At 38.7% G+C, this 20,936-nt stretch overlaps 1 protein-coding gene across 1 annotated transcript in view; it reads left to right on the top strand.

Annotated features, from left to right (window-relative positions):
• The window catches only part of SLC15A2 (solute carrier family 15 member 2), a 40,816-nt gene that overhangs the window by 15,394 nt on the left and 4,486 nt on the right, over window positions 1-20,936 (top strand). Inside the window, exons 8-19 of the mRNA XM_059391044.1 lie at window positions 838-920; window positions 1,370-1,456; window positions 1,624-1,713; window positions 1,806-1,850; window positions 3,406-3,438; window positions 4,154-4,242; window positions 5,480-5,561; window positions 6,117-6,251; window positions 7,605-7,769; window positions 7,930-7,976; window positions 9,562-9,672; window positions 10,137-10,233. Of these exons, the coding sequence (XP_059247027.1) occupies window positions 838-920; window positions 1,370-1,456; window positions 1,624-1,713; window positions 1,806-1,850; window positions 3,406-3,438; window positions 4,154-4,242; window positions 5,480-5,561; window positions 6,117-6,251; window positions 7,605-7,769; window positions 7,930-7,976; window positions 9,562-9,672; window positions 10,137-10,233 (1,064 nt within the window). The remainder of the gene's footprint in view (window positions 1-837; window positions 921-1,369; window positions 1,457-1,623; window positions 1,714-1,805; window positions 1,851-3,405; window positions 3,439-4,153; window positions 4,243-5,479; window positions 5,562-6,116; window positions 6,252-7,604; window positions 7,770-7,929; window positions 7,977-9,561; window positions 9,673-10,136; window positions 10,234-20,936) is intronic.

Raw genomic sequence — 20,936 nt, forward strand, 5'->3', positions numbered from 1 at the left:
CTCAATAGTGTCTAGCACAGTGTTTAGTGCAAGAATGAGTGAATGAGATGTTTTATGGTGGTTAAATGGGTAGATTTCTGAGTCAAACAGACCTCAGGTCAAAAATGCAATTTCTGGCATTTTCTAGCTATGTGATCTGCACAAATTGCTTAATTTCTTTTATCTTCAATTTCCTCAATAAAATGTAGAGAGTAGTACCTATTTTTTCAGATGAAATCAGTTAATATATATAAAAGACTTAATGCTTTACATATAATAATAAACCTTTAAAGATGGTTAATGATAATAATAATCATCATCAGGATAATATGAATTTGGGAAGGCCTTTCCTGCCAGGAGTTTGGACTTTTTAGGTAGGTCCTGGTAAGAAGGTTTTAATTTGGCATCAGATAAGAGAAGGAAGATACTAGGGATTGAAAAAGTACTTGCTAGACATTTTAATAATCCAGGGCAGAGGTTGTGAGGCCCTAAACAAGAATTGTAGCAATAGTAAATTAAAAGAAGGGCAGATGGGAAATACATTGAAGAAAGAGTCTAAATGAAAACTTGATAAAATATCAGATGTAGAGATGGCGAAAGAAGAGAGAATCCAGAGATGACTTCCCTTTCTGTGATACAGGGAAGTCTCAACAGATTCCTTCTCTTAACAACTGACAACTTTATTCTTCTCTTGGGTCCCATAATTTATATAATTCTGAAAGTTGGGAGGTTTAAGTCAGAGCCCTCCCTTTAAAAGATTTGCCAGACACTCCTACACGTCAGCAGCCTATCCTTAGCATTGACATACTGAATGTGCTGAATGAGAAGCTAAGAACCTTGTTTGTGTATTAACTGCAGTTGTGTTTTCAATGGGAAGCAAAATATACAGAAAACCACCTCCTGAAGGAAACATAGTAACTCAAGTTGCCAAATGTATCTGGGTAAGTCTGACTTGTTTACCTGCCTTTTTCAATCAATGGAAAAAAATTATATGCTGAGCTTAAAGGCCTTTAAACACAGGTATTTATTTTCCCCAATGACTGCTGTTTTACCTCTGTACCTTTTGGCAGGCTGAGATTAATCCATTTTCCTCTGTACCTCTACTCAACCATTAAGTAAAATAATAATAATAATGATGATGATGATGATGATGATGATGATGTTGACATTTTTTAAATTGGCAAAAATCATCTGAAATGTGTATACATTATATATGTTGCCAACAGGATATAGGGATAGATAAAATTATATTGGAAATATTCTGAAATTCAATGTCTGATGAAAGCAAAGGGTGGAAGTAAGTCACTTAAAGTATGTATGTCTGAGGAAGGGATAATGAATTGGAATGGTTTCTTTTTGTCTCTCATGTGATATCTATGCTCTGCCCTAGTTTGCTATTTCCAACCGTTTCAACAACCGCTCTGGGGACATTCCAAAGCGACAACACTGGCTGGACTGGGCAGCTGAGAAATACCCTGTAAGTTGGAACTGAGGAAATATGCCTCTATGGAGATCTTCCTAAGTCCAAACTGATTCCCTCTTGCTGCATTTGGCCTCTCCTCTTACCGTTCTGGCACATTTTTACTGTAAGCAAGACAACCAAATTTAGCAATGCAGCCTGTTCCTTCTTCCCCTTTCTTGCAGAAGCAGCTCATTATGGATGTGAAGGCACTGACCAGGGTACTATTCCTTTATATCCCATTGCCCATGTTCTGGGCTCTTTTGGATCAGCAGGTAAGAATAGTTCTTTTGAAAGCTACCCCTTCTTCCAGCCCCTTTCCTCCCACAAGAAAGAGATTTCTCATAATCACTTCTGTCTGCCCTAGGGCTCACGATGGACCTTGCAAGCCACCAGGATGAATGGGAATTTGGTGAGAAAAAGATTTTCCAGAGAAATCTATTCTTTTCTTCATAATACATAAATTTCCTTTTTTAAGGAAAATGATTTCTTTGGGTTTTTTGCCTGAAAACAGACTTAAGATCAGAAGAGAGTTGTCTTTAACATGAAGGTACTGAGTACGCAAAATTTTAAAAAGCTACTCTAGAAATAAAAAACAGAATATTATTGGGGAGTGCCTGGGTAGCTCAGTTGGTTAAGCCGCTGCCTTTGCTCAGGTCATGATCCCAGAGTCTAGGGATCAAGTCCCGCATCAGGCTCCTTGCGCAGCAGGGAGCCTGCTTCTCTCTCCACTGCCTGCCACTCTGCCTGCTTGTGCTTGTGCTCGCGCGCTCTCGCTCTCTCTCTGACAAATAAATAAAATCTTTAAAAAAAAAAAAAACCAGAATATTATTTTTAGATATCAGGAATATAAGGATGGAAAGGTTTCAGTGTGTACAGGGTAGTACTGAGAAGATAGTCAATGAAGTGATCCAGTTGTGGGATAGAGGTTGTTTGCTCCCCTCTCAGCCTTCCTGGGGCACAGCAGGCTCAGGTTTGACTGGTGCAGCCCAGCATCTGGGCTGAGATCATGTGGAGGACTTGGAAGTGCAGTATTTTGTACATAGATAAGGAATAAGAAAGTTGTAAACATTATTTTCTGTTTTTCTATTCTCCATTCTTTGGCCAGCTCAAAGTTTCATCTGTGTTCTCAATTGTTCTACTTAATTATAATGTTTTTCTACATCTTCGTGGTAAAGGAGGCAGGAGAGAATGATGCTAGGATTTCATTAACCAATCTGTTTGGAGCCTGTCAAACTCAAGTTACTTTTTCCCTTTCTCTCTCTCTCTCTCTCTTTTTTAAAAGATTTTATCTATTTACTTGACAGACAGAGATCACAAGTAGGCAGGAGAGGCAGGCAGAGAGGAGGAAGCAGGCTCCATGCTGAGCAGAGAGCCCAATGCAGGGCTGGATCCCAGGACCCTGGGACCATGGCCTGAACCGAAGGCAGAGGCTTTGACCCACTGAGCCACCCAGGTGCCCCTCCCTTCTCTTATTGCCCAGGATTCACTGTGGTTGTTCTGTTATTGACCCCTCTAGAACAACTCTGGAAACACTATGTGTAAGTGGAAGTCTTCACCCTAACCATGATGTCTTATGCTGCACATTACCTCCTACAATGGCAGTGACTGAAATTAACAAAAACACATTGACCCTATTCTCTCAAGAAAAAGAATATTCTCCCTTAGGCCTACCTGCCTTCAGTAAACATAGCCTGAAGCCATTCCCAGTCTGTTTCCCCAAATACCCTTAAAAGCACCATATGGCCCTGAACCAATGACTGGTAGATTTTATCTTTTGTGTCTCACCTGCTAATTAAAATATTTTCTGTTTTGAGAGAACACAAGTGGGGGGGGGGGCAGAGGGAAAAGGAGAAAGAGAATCTCAAGCAGGCTGCACCCTCATGGCAGATAATTAACAGTATTTTTGATATAAGCTTTTCTTGTCTTTTGTCACTGTATAAATGTAATTTGTTATTATGTTTCAGGGTTTTTTTGTGCTTCAGCCAGACCAGATGCAGGTAAGAGATTTCTGTATACTCATAGGGATTTATGGCTTTCCTCATCCATACTTCTATCTGAAGTAATGGGATTACCAACTGTAACTGGACATTTGTTTCCTTATATGTTGAGGAGGGTTAAGGATAAGGATGAAAATACTCTCCTTAAGCCTCACACTTCTCTTTCACATCCTCTTTTAAGTAAGCAGCTCCTGCCCAGCTCCAAGGAGGGTGAATTTTGAGCTCACAGGAGATGTATAAGCATAAGATATTTTTCCCTGTTAAGGTAGTACCTTGGAAATATTGTCCAAGAAAGTATAAGGCATTGTTGTGTGAGTAACAAAGTCAGAATCTCAGTTTACCGGTATTCCCATTTCTTTTTTTAACCCTTGTTTAATCCCCAAGACTTCCTTCTCTTCTTTTCTCCATGACATTTTCCCTTCAGCTGTGGAACAGGAGAAAATAAGTGAAAATGATAGGGAAGAAATCCTAACTGATTGACAGAAAAACAGTTTCAGAGTGAAACTGATTCTGTAGGATGTTCAGAAGCTGAGGTGCTATGCAGGAGAAATCAGAGTCCTTGGTGTAACGGGACTGAGAGATGTGGAATCATTCTGTACTTAGTATGACGAAAATATGTTTGGATGTTAGGGAGAGTGCACACAAGCAAATGAGAACACTTACACTCAAGACAGAAGAACACTTTGTAACTATTCTTTTTACCATGGTATTACAGGTACTAAATCCCCTCCTGGTTCTTATCTTCATCCCATTGTTTGACCTTGTCATTTATCGTCTGGTTTCCAAATGTGGAATTAATTTCTCGTAAGTGCTCACCATGCCTTTATTGCTCAGACTGACTTAATATTTGCTCAGCTTAAAAAAAGATTCAATGTCAGTACTTTATACTTAGTATGATTTGTTTTGGTATATCATTTTTCTGTTTCTGTGTACCCAAGTTAAACTAAATGCCTATTGGTACTGGAGGATGGGAATTAGATCTAGCTAATTTTCATTATAGAGAGTCCAAGCCATTCCTGCACACTTAACTGCATGATGTTGAAAGGGTAGATCTAAGCTTCACAGAAAGTCAAAATTGTGTGAGAATAGGCTCCTAAAGCAACTTGTTGCTTTGTTCTTGAATGTTGCCTCTTCAAAGAAGTCTAAATCCTGTGATGATAATTAATCCCTTTAAATCTTTTATTGTCCATATGAAACAAAGCAGGGACCTGGTAAGAGCAGAAATAGGTTGTCCCTAATTACTGCTTTTCTCCCATTCTAAATAGAAGCACCAGATGTCGTATGGAACTGTTGAATCACTATAATGTGATTCAGTATACACCTGAAACTAATATTACACTATGTTAACTAATGGGAATATAAATAAAAACTTAAAAAGAAGTGTTATTTTTTGTAAATTTGACAGAGGAGGATTTCAAGTCTCCTCTATTCCTGATTTAATGGCATTTTCTTTTTGATGATGACATTATAATATTCAAATGGCCTTTTGTCATTTACTCATTAGTTGAGCAGATATTACTGAGTTTAGCACGAATGCCATGCAAATATAACAGCACAAATGAATGCTGAAAGAGTTCCCTGTTTAGTAAGGGAGGTAGAACACATGCAAGGATAATTATTACCCAACGTGAAATATATTAAGTTCAGTAAGAAGGGAAGCAAAGTGCCAGGGAGTTATGGAGAAAAAAGAGAGTCCTTCTTACTGCTAGAGTCAAGAAAGACTTGTGGAGGAAAAGAAAATGGGATAATAATGTATCGTGCTTGGCATATGGTAAATGTCCAATAAATTTGGGTGTGTTACTACTATTTTTTGGTATGATGACATAATGGATAGAAAGATCATCATAAACAAAAGTTGAGGTGAGGAAATGGGTTGAATAGAAAACTATTCAGTGTGATGAGTAGAGGAAGAAAGCTGTGTGAAGGGGAGAAGTAGCTGAGACCAAATCAGGAAAGGTCTTTAATGGTAGGCTTAGAGGGTTTCAATTTTAGCCTTTGAGTCTAAAGTTTCCATGTAATTGTCTATCCCTTCCTTCTGCAGATCGCTTAGGAAAATGGCTGTTGGTATGATCCTAGCAAGCCTAGCATTTGCAGTTGCAGCAGCTGTGGAGATAAAAATTGATGTGAGTTCAATAAATCTTAAGCTCCATGAGGAGTCAAACTGAGTCAAACATATCATTGTTCACTCTTCTGACTTGTTCAGTTCTGTGCCTGGGACCTAGCACAGAACCTGTTTTAGACAAGATGCATCATAACTATCTGTGGTAAATGAGTAGATACGGGTAGAAGAGCAATGCAAAACAAGGACCACCTCCCACCTGAGTGATCCAGAGTATACTGTCAAGGAATTCCCAAACACTAATATCCAAGCTATCTTCTTGTCTGTTTGGAAAGACAGGCTTTTGAATAGTTGGCAGATCAAATAGGCATTATTGGGGAATGACTTATGAGGTCACAACTGAGTCAAAAAGCATGGAGTCTGTCATGTAGCATCAGGGCTCCCTGCACTGAGCTGGTGTTTCTCCCCTCCAGACTGCCTTCAGAGTTCTCTAAGCCAAATGCCCTCCAGAGGGAGAAAACTGCATCCTCCTGACTGGACGGACTAGGACGTCAGAGGTAGGACTGAGAACTCCCTCCGAGGGTTGTTGGTAATTCTGACCTGTGTTCTCTGTCCTAAGAGAATGACCCCACTGCAGCCCGGTTCCCAAAAGATTTTCCTGCAAGCCTTGAATCTGGCGGATGATGAGGTGAAGGTGACAGTACTGGGAGATGAAAACAATACTCTGTTGGAAGAGTCCATTAAATCCTTTCAGGTAAGATATGGACTTGAATAAATTAGAAACACATTCAGATTATGCAACAAGGTGACAGCATAATATTGTAGTTAGAAGCATGCACTTGTAGAGGCAAACTATCCCCAGTCCAATTCCTGGTTCTACCATTCCCTAGCTATAAGACCCTGAACAAGTTATTTTATCTCTAAACCTCAGTTTCAGTACCTATAAAATGGCAATAATTTTTATGCCATGAGCTGTTGTAAGGATAAGTATTATATGTGAAGCACTTAGCATAGTGTCAGGGACACTGTACGGTCTCAGTAGGTTGTAATTTGTACTGTTATTTCAAACTGTCTCCTAACATCACATCCTCTGGAAGGATTTGGCTCGCTTATTTTCACCATTACTACTGTACATGTTGTGAAATATTTATAGTTTTTAAAGATTTATTTATTTATTTTAGAGAGCAAGAGCATGAGTGGGAGGGGCAGAGGAAGAGAGAGAGAGAATCTCAAACAGACTCCATGCTGAGTGCAGACCCTGATGTGGGGCTCAATCTCACAACCCTGAGGTCACAACCTGAGCTGAAAGCAAGAATCAGTTGCTTAACCGATTGCACCACCCAGGTGCCTCTGAAATATTTATTTTAAAATATTACTTTTTAATAATGAAATTAATATACATCTATTATTGAAAACTGGAGGGTATATAGAAAGACATAAAAACCACCTATAATTGCATCACCCAGAGATGATCAATCAGCATATTGGTATACACAAATAAACTAATTTCTAAAAGGTAGTCAAACTCTATAGTACTGAACTTTGATTTTTTTATTAACATTAATCATCTCATAAGCATCCTTCTGTATCCTTAGATAATTTGAGAATATGATTTTAATGGACACATGATATTCCATTTTATAGATATATCATAGTTTATTGAAGTATTTCCTTATAGGCGTTTAAGTTTTTATTATTAATATACATAATTCTGGGGTGCCTGGGTGACTCAGTGGGTTAAGCCTCTGTCATGATCTCAGGGTCCTGGGATAGAGTCCCGCATTGGGCTCTCTGCTCGGCGGGGAGCCTGCTTCCTCCTCTCTCTCTCTGCTTGCTTCTCTGCCTACTTGTGATCTCTCTCTGTCAAATAAATAAATAAAATCTTTAAAAAAAAATAATATACATAATTCTACAAAGAACATCCTTATTCGTAAATCCTTATGCATGTCTCTAATTACTCTCATATGGCATATTCCTAAAGATAGAATTACTAGGTTAAAGGGCAAAGTTGAAAGTATTTGATGAGCTCACCCACCCTGGGATGTTGTGAGATATTGATGCCTATGATAGGGTAGAAAGTGAATATGACAGTTTCTTCATTCTATAGAAGATGCCACACTATGCCCAGCTCCACCTGAAGACAAAAAGCCAGGATTTCCACTTCTACCTAAAATATCACAATCTGTCTGTCTACACTAAGCATTCTATGGAGGAGAAGAACTGGTACAGTCTGATCATTCTAGAAGATGGAAAAAACATTTCCAGCATGATGGTAAGTTGAGGAGTAGCTTAGGTTCCAAATTGTTATCAGAGTGTATTTTAACCAGCTCATCAAAGATAAGTATTACCGAAGATAAGTCTTATGATTAGATTTTCTGATTATCAGTTTCTTGTTGTCAGCTGTAACTGATTTTTACTTTCCTCTATTATAGGTGAAGGTTGAAGAAAACAAAACAACCAATGGGATGACAGCTGTAAGGTTTGGTTGTCAAGGAGACCCAAAGCCCCTCTGTGTTGATTCTTGATCTCTTCTGATCTGTGGGGCTTCAGATAAAGCAGCCTCACATTTTACTTGTCTTGTACATGGATTCTCTCTCCTATAATATCAAGGGCATTGGTCTCAAAGGCATCTTCTAGAACAATAAGAGGCAGATAAGCTTGCTTTCCCATATGGTATTAAAAATATGACCCTGTATCTGTATGTGCCCCCTGTACTCTGGTGCATACATCCCTTTCTGTTGAATTTTATCCACTTATTTTGCTCTCAGGAAAATAATTAAGTACTTTCATCTCTGTGATCACTGGGAAAAAATTCAGGAGTGAGCAAATAATCCTCTCTTCATGGTTGGTAGTTGAATATCTCTTATTGTTACTGTATTTTTAAAGCAAAGTATAGTTTTATTATAAGCCTGTAGAGGCACCATGGTGGAGTAAAGGTAATACCTTTGGAGTCAAAAGACTTGTTTTTGAATCCAGATAAGCCCCAAAGTCATGTCAGACAGCCAATGAAAGTTACAGAAATGGAGTATCCAAGAGGTCACCTGCTCTCTGCAGCAGGAAATCAGGCATGAAATAGACAGATGCACATGCCTATGTCCATCAAGATTAGGTGGCTGCTGTTGAGACTAGCACTTTAGAGGAGAACTTGTAATGAAATGTCTCAACTTTGCTGAAGGGTGGAACTGTCATAATAATTTCCTTTTGAATATGTTTTATAAAAAGTAAACAACTCAAAATAAGTAAGATGATAGTGAGGCTAGGACTTCCCTGGGTGAGAGAACCATAGGAACCTCCAGAAGGGGTAAAAGGAAATTTCTAGATCAGTGCAGGAATCACCATAGATGTTCTAGAGGAAACTCCCCTTCTTACCTGGTGGGCCAGAGATTAGTACAAAAGCTATCAAAATACCAAAACCCATACTGAGGAAACAGTTTAGGAATCCAGGTTCAGGACACTAAAAAGATCATTCTGGAAGGGTTCAGAATTGTCTGCAGATTCCAAAATGAAAACTCAACCTACTAATGCCTGGGAGTTCGAGTTTTGTATAGTCAAATCAGACTTCATTTATAAGAAGATACAGTATCAGTTTTACATAAATACTGGAAAAAATATATATGTGTATATATATACATATATATATATATATTCTAGTGTACATATATCCACTAATTTTTCTTAGTGGAGTCTCAACTGATGAATCCCACTATTATAAGAGGGAAAGAAATTGGATGTGCCTAAACTGGATTAATGAGGCAACTCAGACTGCCATAGGTGATCATGATTGTGTCCATCCCAGCTAGAGATGATGTAAGAGTGTGACAGATGGAAAACTAATACCTCAGGAACGATAAAGTTAAGGATAACTAAGACTATTGATTATTTCTTACATGTGAGTTCATTTATTTATCCATCTAATAATATATAATAATATATATATATAATAATAATATATAACATGGGCCTTTGTCTGCCAAAAACTGTTCTAGGCACTCGGAACATAGTGGTAAACAGGTGTCCCTGTTTGTGAGGGTTTGTCTGATGTGTAACAATGTCTCTACCCTTAGGTTTATTAATACTTTACGTAAAGAGGTCAACATCTCCCTGGGTACAGATATCTCCCTCACTGTTGGTGAAGACTACGGTGTGTCTGCTTACACAACTCTACAAAGTGGAGAGTAAGAGCATTACCCTTGTGAACATTTTATTCTTATCAACAGCTGTTTTTTTAATGATTTCTTTGCATATAGGTGAGGGGATTGGGTATATCTCAGCTAATTTTGAGTATACTCAGGTTCACTGTTTTACACTATTCCACTAATTCATAAGATTTGGAGGAGAAAAATTCACAAGAATTCAGTGAGAAAACTTGGGCCCTGAAATCCACAAAAGGAGATGTTTGTGCTTTCTTTATTTAGCTGTAAAGTTAAAAAAAAAAAAATACCTGGTAGGAATGAAGAGCTCAGATCAGTGGCTGAAAAACCTGGCACAGAAATATTTCACTCCTAGAGACTTGCCTTCAAAAGAAATGGTGGCTTTTCTGCTTGACTCAGCCTGAGAGATGAGATCAGTCTTTCCCCTGGAAATGGGAGTGCTTTTCTAGGCTGTGGTGTTTGTTCTAACTAAAACTATCCTGTTTCAGATACCCTGCGGTGCATTGTAGAACAGAAGATAAGAACTTTTCACTGAATATGGGTCTACTAGACCCTGGTGCAGCTTATCTGTTTGTTATTATTAATGTAAGTAGCTCATGGCCACCGCCACTCTCTCCTTCCATATAACTGTATCTATATTTGTATCTATATGTCTATGTCTGGATCTGCATTTATCCTGCGATCACATACTTATTTCTAGTGTAAAGTGATAGGTTCTGTCATGACTTTAGAAAACTTACTAAGGTCTCTAGAAGGGATGTTACAAGAGATAACGTTGGTAGCACGCATCTAATAGAAATACAGAATGATATAATATGTGGCCCTTTGTGTCTGGATTCTTTCATTTGGCATGTTTTTCAGGGTTCATTCATATTGAGACATGTATCAGTGCTTCATTTCTTGTTATTACCAAATAATATTCCACTGTATAGATGTAACACATTTCAATTTGTCAATTCATCAGTTAATGGACATTTGGGTTTTTCCTACCTTTTCACTATTATAAATAATGTTGTTAGGAACATCATATACAACTTTTTGTGTGGCCATATATTTTCACATCTCTTGGGTATATATCTGGGAGTGGAATTGCTGGGTCACATAGTAGTTCTATGTTTAAACATTTGAGGAACCACTGGGAACTTTTCCAAAATGAATTCCATTTTACATTTTCACCAATAGTATATGAGGGTTGCAATTTTTCCACATCTTTACCAATACTTGTTTTTCTGTTTTTTTTTTTATAGCCATCCTAGTAGGCTATCATAGGTATGAAATGGTATCTCATTGTAGTATTGATATGTATTTTATTAATGGCTACTGTTGTTGAGCATCTTTTCATGAACTTATTGGAGATTTGCATACCTGCTTTGGAGAAATGTCTATTCAGATCCTTTGTCAAATTTCTAATTGGGGTCTTTATTATTGAGTTGTAAGCATTCTTTATATATTTTAGATATGTCTGTTATCAAATATACGATTTAAACATATTTCCCTGTTGAGTATGTTTTTTAACTTTCTTGATGTTGTCCATTGAAGAACAAGAATTTTTAATTTTTATGATGTTCAGTTTACTCTTTTTCTTTGGTTACTTTATGCTTTTGAAGTCATATCAAAGAAACCATTGCATAATCCAAAGTCATGAGGATTTATGCCTATGTTTTCTTCTTCTTTTTTTTTTTTTAAAGATTTTATTCATTTATTTGACAGAGAGATCACAAGTAGACAGAGAGGCAGGCAGAGAGCCCGATGCGCTTGATCCCAGGACCCTGAGATCATGATCTGAGCTGAAGGCAGAGGCCCAACCCACTGAGCCATCCAGGCACCCCTGCTTATGTTTTCTTCTAAGAGTTTTATAGTTTTAGCTCTTATATTTAGATCTTTAATCCATTTTGAGTTAATTTTTGCATGTGGCAAGAATTAGGAGGTTAACTTTATTCGTTCTTTGTGAATATTCAGTTGTCCCAGCACAATTTGTTGAAAAGTCTGTTCTTCTCCCATTAAATGGCCTCGGTACTCTTGTCAAAAATCAGTTGACCAGGGGCACCTGGGTGGCTTGGTGGGTTGGGCCGCTGCCTTCGGCTCGGGTCATGGTCTCAGGGTCCTGGGATCGAGTCTGGTGTCTGGCTCTCTGCTTGGCGGGGAGCCTGCTTCCCCCTCTCTCTGCCTGCCTCTCTGCCTACTTGTGATCTTTCTCTCTGTCAAATAAATAAATAAAATCTTAAAAAAAAAATCAGTTGACCATAGATGTGAGGGCTTATTTCTATATTCTCAGTTCTATTCCATTGATCTATACGTTTGTACTTGTGCCAGTACCACACTGTTTTGATTGTTGTTACTTTGTAGAAAATTTTAAAATCAGAAAGTATAGGTCATCCAACTTTATACTTCATTTTCAAGATTGGTTTGGCTATTCTGGTCCACCCCCCAGGGATTTCCATATAAATTTTTGGATCAGTTTAGATTCAGAAGCTAGCTGGGATTTGGATAGGGATTGCATTTAATCTGTAGGTGATTTTGAGGAATATTGCTATCTTAACAATATTAAGTCTTCTGATCAGTGAACATGAGATCTCTTTCCATTTTTTTAGATCTTCCTTAACATCTAACATTTTCAACAGTGTAGTTTCTAGAGTATAGGATTTACATTTACTTTGTTAAATTTGTTCATAAGCATTTTACTCTTTATGATGCTATTGGGATTTTTTTGGTTGTTTTTGTTTTAGAGAGAGAGAGCAGTGGGAGGGGCATAAGGATATTTGTAAGTATTTATTCTTTGTGACGCTATTGGGGGTTTTGGTTTTTTTGGTTTTAGAGAGAGAGAGAGAGAGAGAGAGAGCAGTTGGGAGGGGCAGGGAAAGAAAGAGAGAGAGAAAGAATCTTAAACAGGCTCCATGCCCAGCCCAATGCAGAGTCCTATTGGGGCTGGATCTCACAACCCTGAGATCATGACCTGAGCCGAAATTGAGAGTTGAACACTTAACCAACTGAGCCACCCACGTGCCCCACGATACTGTTGTTAATGGAGTTATTCTTCTAATTTCAATTTCAGATTGTTCACTGCAAGCGTGTAGAAAAACCAATTGATTTTGTATGTTGATCTTTTATCCTGCAACCTTACTGAATTCATTTATTAGTTTTAATAGTTTTTCTAGTGGATCCCTTAGGGCTTTTTATACAAGACTATGTCATCTATATAGAGATAGCTTTACTTCTTCCTTTTCAATATGGATGCCTTTTATCTCTTTTTCTTGACTCATTGCCAGGATTTGAAGCTCTAGAATAATGTGGACTAGAAGTAGTGAGAACAGACACTCTCCTGGGGGGAAAGTAATCAGTTTTTTATCATTATGTATGTTAGCTATAGGTTTTTCATAGATACCATCTATTGTTTTTCTTACTTTATTTAAATTCAATTAATTAACATGTAGTATATCATTAATTTTAGATGTAGAGTTCAATTATTCATCAATTGCATATAACACCCAGTGCTCGTTATATCACATGCCCTCCTTAATGCCCATAGTCAGTTAGTAGGTTGTTTCCTTCTATTCTTAGCTTGTTGAGGTTTTTGTTTGTTTGTTTTTTACCATGAAAAGGGGTTGAGTTTTGTTAAGTGCTTGTTCTATGTCTATTGAGAGACTTATGTGGTTTTTGTCCTTTATCCTATTGATATGGTATGTTACCTTAATTAATGTCCAGATGATAAAACAACCTAGTGATAGTTTTCTAGGGCTGCTGTAACCAGGTTCCAGAAGTAGAGTGGCTTAAATATAGGAGTTTATTGTTTTACAGTCATGAAAGCAAGGAGTCCAAGACCAATGTGTTGGTCCTTCTGAGGGCTGTGAAGAAGAATATTTTCCATGCTTTTCCCTTACTTCTAGTTTTCTAGTTTTCTGGTAACATTTGGTATTCCTTGTTATGTAGAAGAATCACCCCAATCTCTGCGTTCATCTTCATATAGAATTCTTCTTATATGCTTGTCTGAGTCCAATTTTCTTCTTTTTTCACCAAGATACTGGTTATATTGGGTTAGAACCCACCCTTATGCCCCCATTTTAATACAACTAATTATATCTGCAACAACTCTATATCCAAATAAGGTCACATTCTCAGTTAGGACTCAGTTAGGGTTAGGACTTCAACATATGAGTTTCTTTTTTTTTTTTTAAATTAATTTATTTTTTTCAGTGTAACAGTATTCATTGTTTTTGCACCACACCCAGTGCTCCATGCAATATGTGCCCTCTCTAATACCCATCAGCTGGTTCCCCCAACCTTCCACCCCCTCCCCCTTCAAAACCCTCAGATTGTTTTTCAGAATCCATAGTCTCTCATGGTTCACCTCCCCTTCCAATTTCTCTCAACTCCCTTCTCCTCTCCATCTCCCCTTGTCCTCCATCCTATTTGTTATGCTCCACAAATAAGTGAAACCATATGATAATTGACTCTCTCTGCTTGACTTATTTCACTCAGCATGATCTCTTCCAGTCCCGTCCATGTTGCTACAAAAGATGGAGGCATAATACTCCATAGTGTATATGGACCACATCTTCCTTATCCATTCGTCCGTTGAAGGGCATCTTGGTTTTTTCCAGTTTGGTGACCGTGGCTATTGCTGCTATAAACATTGGGGTACAGATGGCCCTTCTTTTCACTGCATCTGTATCTTTGGGGTAAATACCCAGTAGTGCAATTGAAGGTCATAGGGAAGCTCTATTTTTAATTTCTTAAGGAATCTCCCCATTGTTCTCCAAAGTGGCTGCACCAACCTGCATTCCCACCAACAGTGTAGGAGGATTCCCCTTTCTCCACATCCTCTCCAACACATGTTGTTTCCTCTCCTGTTAATTTTGGCCATTCTAACTGGTGTAAGGTGGTATCTCAATGTGGTTTTAATTTGAATCTCCCTGATAGCTAATGATGATGACCATTTTTTCATGTGTCTGATAGTCATTTGTATGTCTTCGTTGTAGAAGTGTCTGTTCTTATCTTCTGCCCATTTTTTTTTTATATGATTGTCTGTTTTGTGTGTGTTGAGTTTGAGGAGTTCTTTATAGATCCTGGATATCAATCTTTTGTCTGTACTGTCATTTGCAAATATCTTCTCCCATTCCGTGGGTTGCCTCTTTGTTTTGTTGACTGTTTCCTTTGCTGTGCAGAAGCTTTTGATCTTGATGAAGTCCCAAAAGTTCATTTTTGCTTTTGTTTCCTTTGCCTTTGGAGACATATCTTGAAAGAAGTTGCTGTGGCTGATATCGAAGAGGTTACCACCTGTGTTCTCCTCTAGGGTACTGATGGATTCCTGTCTCACGTTGAGGTCTTTTATCCATTTCAAGTTTATCTTTGTGTACAGTGTAAGAGAATGGTCGAGTTTCATTCTTCTACATATAGCTGTCCAGTTTTCCCAGTGCCATTTATTGAAGAGACTGTCTTTTTTCCACTGTATATTTTTTCCTGTTTTGTCGAAGATTATTTGACCATAGAGTTGAGGGTCCATGTCTGGGCTCTCTACTCTGTTCCACTGGTCTATGTGTCTGTTTTTATGCCAGTACCATGCTGTCTTAGTGATCACAGCTTTCTAGTAAAGCTTGAAATCAGGTAATGTGATTCCCCCAGTTTTATTTTTGTTTTTCAACATTTCCTTAGCGATTTGGGGTCTCTTTTGATTCCATAGAGATTTTTGGGATTATTTGCTCCAGCTCTTTTAAGAATACGGGTGGAATTTTGATCAGAATGGCATTAAAAGTATAGATTGTTCTAGGCAGTATAGACATTTTAACAATGTTTATTCTTCCGATCCAAGAGCATGGAATGGTCTTCCATCTTTTTGTGTCTTCTTCAGTTTCTTTGATGAGTGTTCTGTAGTTTGAGTATAGATCCTTTACCTCTTTGGTTAGGTTTATTCCCAAGTATCTTATGGTTCTTCGTGCTATAGTAAATGGAATCGATTCTCTAATTTCCCTTTCTGTATTTTCATTATTAGTGTATAAGAAAGCCACTGATTTCTGTCCATTGACTTTGTATCCTGCCACGTTGCTGAATTGTTGTATGAGTTATAGTAGTTTGGGGGTGGAGTCTTTTGGGTTTTCCATATAAAGAATCATGTCATCTGCGAAGAGAGAGAGTTTGACTTCTTCATTGCCAATTTGGATACATTTTATTTCTCTTTGTTGTCTGATTGCTGTTGCTAGGACTTCTAATACTATGTTGAACAAGAGTGGTGAGAGTGGGCATCCTTGTCGTGTTCCTGATCTCAACAGGAAGGCTGCAAGCTTTTTCCCATTGAGGATGATATTTGCTGTGGGTCTTTCATAGATAGATTTTATGAAGTTCAGGAATGTTCCCTCTATTCCTATACTTTGAAGCATTTTAATCAGGAATGGATGCTGGATTTTGTCAAATGCTTTTTCTGCTTCAGTTGAGGGACCATGTGGCTCTTCTCTATTTTCTTATTGATTTGTTCTATCACATTGATTGATTTGCGAATGTTGAACCATCCTTGTAGCCCAGGAATGAATCCTACCTGGTCATGGTGGATAATCTTTTTAATGTGCTGTTGGATCCTGTTTGCTAGGATCTTGTTGAGAATCTTAGCATCCATATTCATCAGGGATATTGGTCTGCAATTCTCCTTTTTGGTAGGGTCTTTGCCTGGTTTGGGGATCAAGGTAATGCTGGCTTCATAGAAAGAGTCTGGAAATTTTCCTTCTGCTTCAATTTTTTGAAACGGCTTCAGGAGAATAGGTGTTATTTCTTCTTTGAAAGTTTGGTAGAATTCCCCAGGGAATCCATCAGGTCCTGGGCTCTTGTTTTTTGGGAGGTTTTTGATCACTGCTTCAATCTCGTTACTAGTTATTGGTCTGTTCAGGTTGTCAGTTTCTTCCTGGTTCAATTTTGGGAGTTTATAGTTTTCCAGGAATGTATCCATTTCATTTGGTTGCTTAGCTTATTGGCATATAACTGTTGATAATAACTTCTGATGATTGTTTCTACTTCCTCGGTGTTAGTTTTGATCTCTCCCTTTTCATTTATAATTCTATGAATTTGGGCTTTCTCTCTTTTCTTTTGGATTAGTGTGGCCAATGGTTTATTGATCTTATCGATTCTTTCAAAAAACCAGCTTCTAGTTTCATTGATACATTCTACTGTATCTCTGGTTTCTACCTCATTGATCTCAGCTCTAATCTTGATTATTTCTCTTCTTATGTATGGAGTTGGTTTGATTTGTTGTTGATTCTCCAGTTCTTTAAGATGTAGAGACAGCTGGTGTATTCTGGATTTTTCAATTTTTTTGAGGGAGGCTTGGATGGCTATGCATTTCCTCCTTAGGACCGCCTTTGCTGTATCCCATAGGTTTTGGACCGAAGTGTCTTCTTCTCATTGGTTTCCATGAATTGTTCAGTTCTTCTTTGATCTACTGGTTGATCCAAGCATTCTTAATTAAGGTGGTCTTTAGCTTCCAGGTGTTTGAGTTCCTTCCAAACTTTTCCTTGTGATTGAGCTCCAGTTTCAAAGCATTGTGATCTGAGAATGTGCAGGGAATAATCTCAGTCTTTTGGTATCGGTTGAGTCCTGATTTATGACCCAGTATGTGGTCTATTCTTGAGAAGGTTCCATGTGCACTTGAGAAGAATGAGTATTCTGTTGTTTTAGGGTGGAATGTTCTGTATATATTTGTGAGGTCTATCTGGTCCAATGTGTCATTCAATGCTCTTGTTTCTTTATTGATTTTCTGCTTCGATGATCTATTTCTGAGAGAGGCGTGTTAAGATCTCCTACTATTAGTGTATTCATATCAATATGACTCTTTATCTTGATTAACAGTTTTCTTATGTAATTGGCTGCTCCCATATTAGGGACATAGATATTTACAATTGTTAGATCATCTTGGTGGATAGTCTCTTTAAGAATGATGTAGTGTCCTTCTATATCTCTGACTACAGTCTTTAGTTTAAAATCTAATTTATCTGATATGAGAATCACTACCCTGGCCTTCTTTTGAGGCGCATTGGCATGAAAGATGCTTCTCCATCCTTTCACTTTCAGTCTGGGTGTATCTTTAGGTTCAAAATGGGTTTCTTGTAGACAACATATGGATAGGTCCTGTTGTTTTATCCAGTCTGCAACCCTGTGCCATTTTATGGGCACATTTAGGCCATTCACATTGAGAGTGATTATTGATAGATACGTTTTTATTGACATCGTGTTACCTTTGAACTCTTTCTTTCTGTAGATTGTCTCTATATTTCTGTTCAATGCTATTCTTAGGATTTTTCCTCTTTTATAGAACCCCCTTTAATATTTCCTGCAGTGTCAGCTTGGTGGTTGCATAGTCTTTTAAGCCTTGTCGGTCTTGGAAACTCTTTATCTCTCCATCCATTTTGAATGTCAGCCTTGCTGGATAAAGTATTCTTGACTGCATGTTCTTCTCATTTAGTGCCCTGAATATATCTTACCAGCCCTTTCTGGCTTGCCAGGTCTCTGTGGACAGGTCTGACATTATTCTGATGGGCTTTCCTCTGTAAGTAAGGATCCTTTTTGTCCTAGCGGCTTTCAAGAGATTATATCTACAAAATGATTCCTCAATTTGACTATCAGGTGCTTTGATGTTTTTCTGGAATCTATAATCTTGGGTGGAAACCGTTCAGCCTCTAATACATGAACGCTGTTTCCATTTGCAAAATTGAGAAAATTTTCATGAAGAACTTGTTCCACCATATCTTCTAGACTTCTTTCTTTCTCCTCCCCCTCAGGGATTCCAATAATTCTGACATTGGAACGTTTCATGGCATCATTTATTTCCCTGATTCTGTTTTCGTGGCTTCTAAGCTGTTTGTTCCAAGCTTCCTCCTGATCCTTTCTTTCTATCTGTTTGTCCTCCAGATCACTAATTCTATCTTCTGTCTCAGTTACCCTAGCTTTGAGAGAGTTTAGATTAGATTGGAACTCATTGAGATCATTGTGAAGCTCATCCCTGGTAGCTTTCAGCTCTTCCCTAACATTGAAAACATGATCTCTTGTCAATTTCAGTTCGACCTAATCAATTCCGTTTGGTCATCCATGCTTTCTCCAACTAGCTATTGCCTGGTAATTGTTAGCCTGAATTCTCTTTCCGACATATTGTCAATGTTGATAGCCATTAGCTCTGTTGCAGAAAGTGGGCTTTCCTCTGTATTTTTCTTCTGTTGGACATTCCTCCTCCTAGTCATTTTGGTGAGAGATGGCTGAATGGATGTAGCTGGATGTATTGACCGTGGTGCAGTCAAGGTGCACCCTGGAATGCTTCTGAGCAATCAGGATTCCCCACCCAAATGAGAGAAAAAAGAAAAGGAAAAGAAAAAAAAGAGAGAGAGACAGGAAAGAAAGGGAAGATAAAAGAGAAGGTTCAGCCCAAATGGGCCCCAAGGTAAGATTTATGAAGTATGTAAACAAAAACAGACAAACAAAAAGACTGATAAAAGTATATGAGAAGAGAAAAAAATATATATATAAACAAATAAAGGAAGAACCTCGTCAAAAAGAACCCCAAGTGTAAGATTTATATACTATCAGGACAAACACAAAAACACAGAAATGCTGGTGGAAGAAAAAGATGGGAGGGTGGTTATAAATTCTCAGTGTGGGTGAGGAAGGTTGTTTTGATTCATCCTGGATGTATCTTGATATGTTTGTTAAAGGACTCAACTTTCCTAAGATAAAGAGGGATTAAAACTGGTTTACCTATAGGGGTAGCATTGATTGGGGAAAGGGGATTACCTTGAAGTTTAACTCTATATGAATATTAGAAAGTAAAAATAAAAAAAGGAATAAACTAGACTAAACTAAACTAAAATTAAAAAAAAAAAGAAATTTAAAAAATAGAAATGCAAAAGGAAAACACAGGTGTATGTATCAAAAAGTTCAGGTTAGAAGATTATTATGGAATTTGATGTACTGGACATCTCACTGTGATGGTAAATAGGTTTAAAAAATTATCTATATAGAAAAAAATGAGCCAGAATAGTGGGAACGAATTAAAAATAAAAGTTGTCCTATGAAGTAGTCGTGGTTGCTCTCTTGTGGTCTTTATTTTTCCCCCCTTTCCTGGTTGGTTTTCTGGGGGAGGGGACTGCCAAGTGGGTTTTCAGTCAATGATGTTCTCTTAGTTAAGTCCTCCCACCCCCCTCAAGGGGGTGGGCTCTGAGGAAACCGGTTTTGTCAGGCTTTTGTTCTCTGGAGGTTTTTATGTTTGTTCACTTTTGTTTTTCTCTCTCGCCTTGACTGCTTTTGATGGTTTTTGTAGGTTTAGAGGAAATCTAACTGCACCCTGACCTCCCTCTCAGAGAGAAGCCTCAGTCTGGCTGCAGAGTCCAAATAAATCTCCCCTTGGCCGCTGGCGGAGCAGGACTCAGGATTTTTTGCTTGTACCCAAAACCATGGCAGAGGTCTGGGCAGCTCCAGACTGCCAGAGAGGTTCCAAGCAGTGATCGCACACTGAGATTTTCCTGCTGGCCTGGGCTGGGAGTGCCTGGTCTTTCCGGGTCTGAGAGCACCGGACTGGCACCTGTGCACACCTGTCTCAGGGGAGGGCGTGGGGCACGATTCGGACTCTGATGGCAGGGCAGGGCACTCACATGGGGACTGCAGAAAGGCTGTGCTGCCGTTGACTGGCGAGGCTCCCAGCCCCTCATGGGAGCCGGCCCCACAAGCTCTCAGGCGTGCTGGTGGCTCAGGGACCAATACCTGGTTTCTCTGCTGCACTCTCTCTGGCTCTGTGCCAGGGGTGGCTGTCCTGGGTCTGGGGACTTAAGCCCCTGTCCCTAACACCCCGATTCCCACAATTCCCCCCCCCCCTCCCGGTGATCCTTTGCTCTTTTTGAGTGCTTCCTACCAGACTCCCAAGTTAATGCTGGTCCCCAGATACAGGGCACTCTCGTATTGGGATATTACTTTCCAATGGGTCACCTCTGGTGGCTCCCTCCCCTTTTTGTTTATCTTCCGATATCAGTCCGACTTTCCCACTCCACTTTACCTGCTCACTGGCGTCTTCTGCTCCAGTAGAGATCCAGACGTGTATAATTCTGATCTCAGGCTGATTTCTTGGGTGATCAGAGTTCTTTGGAAGGTAATCAGCTCACTTTAGGGTACAGATTGAAAGGGCGCCTCCTCCTACTTCCCCGCCATCTTGTCTCAACATATGAGTTTTAAGGGGACACAATGCAACCCCATAACACTTGAATTTCTGGTGTTATCCGACTAATCATTTGTTCTGTCTTTTGTGTGCTACTCAAGATTGAAGTCTTATA

Source organism: Mustela nigripes, chromosome 2 (assembly GCF_022355385.1).
Source record: "Mustela nigripes isolate SB6536 chromosome 2, MUSNIG.SB6536, whole genome shotgun sequence".
In the NCBI taxonomy this organism is placed as follows: domain Eukaryota; kingdom Metazoa; phylum Chordata; class Mammalia; order Carnivora; family Mustelidae; genus Mustela; species Mustela nigripes.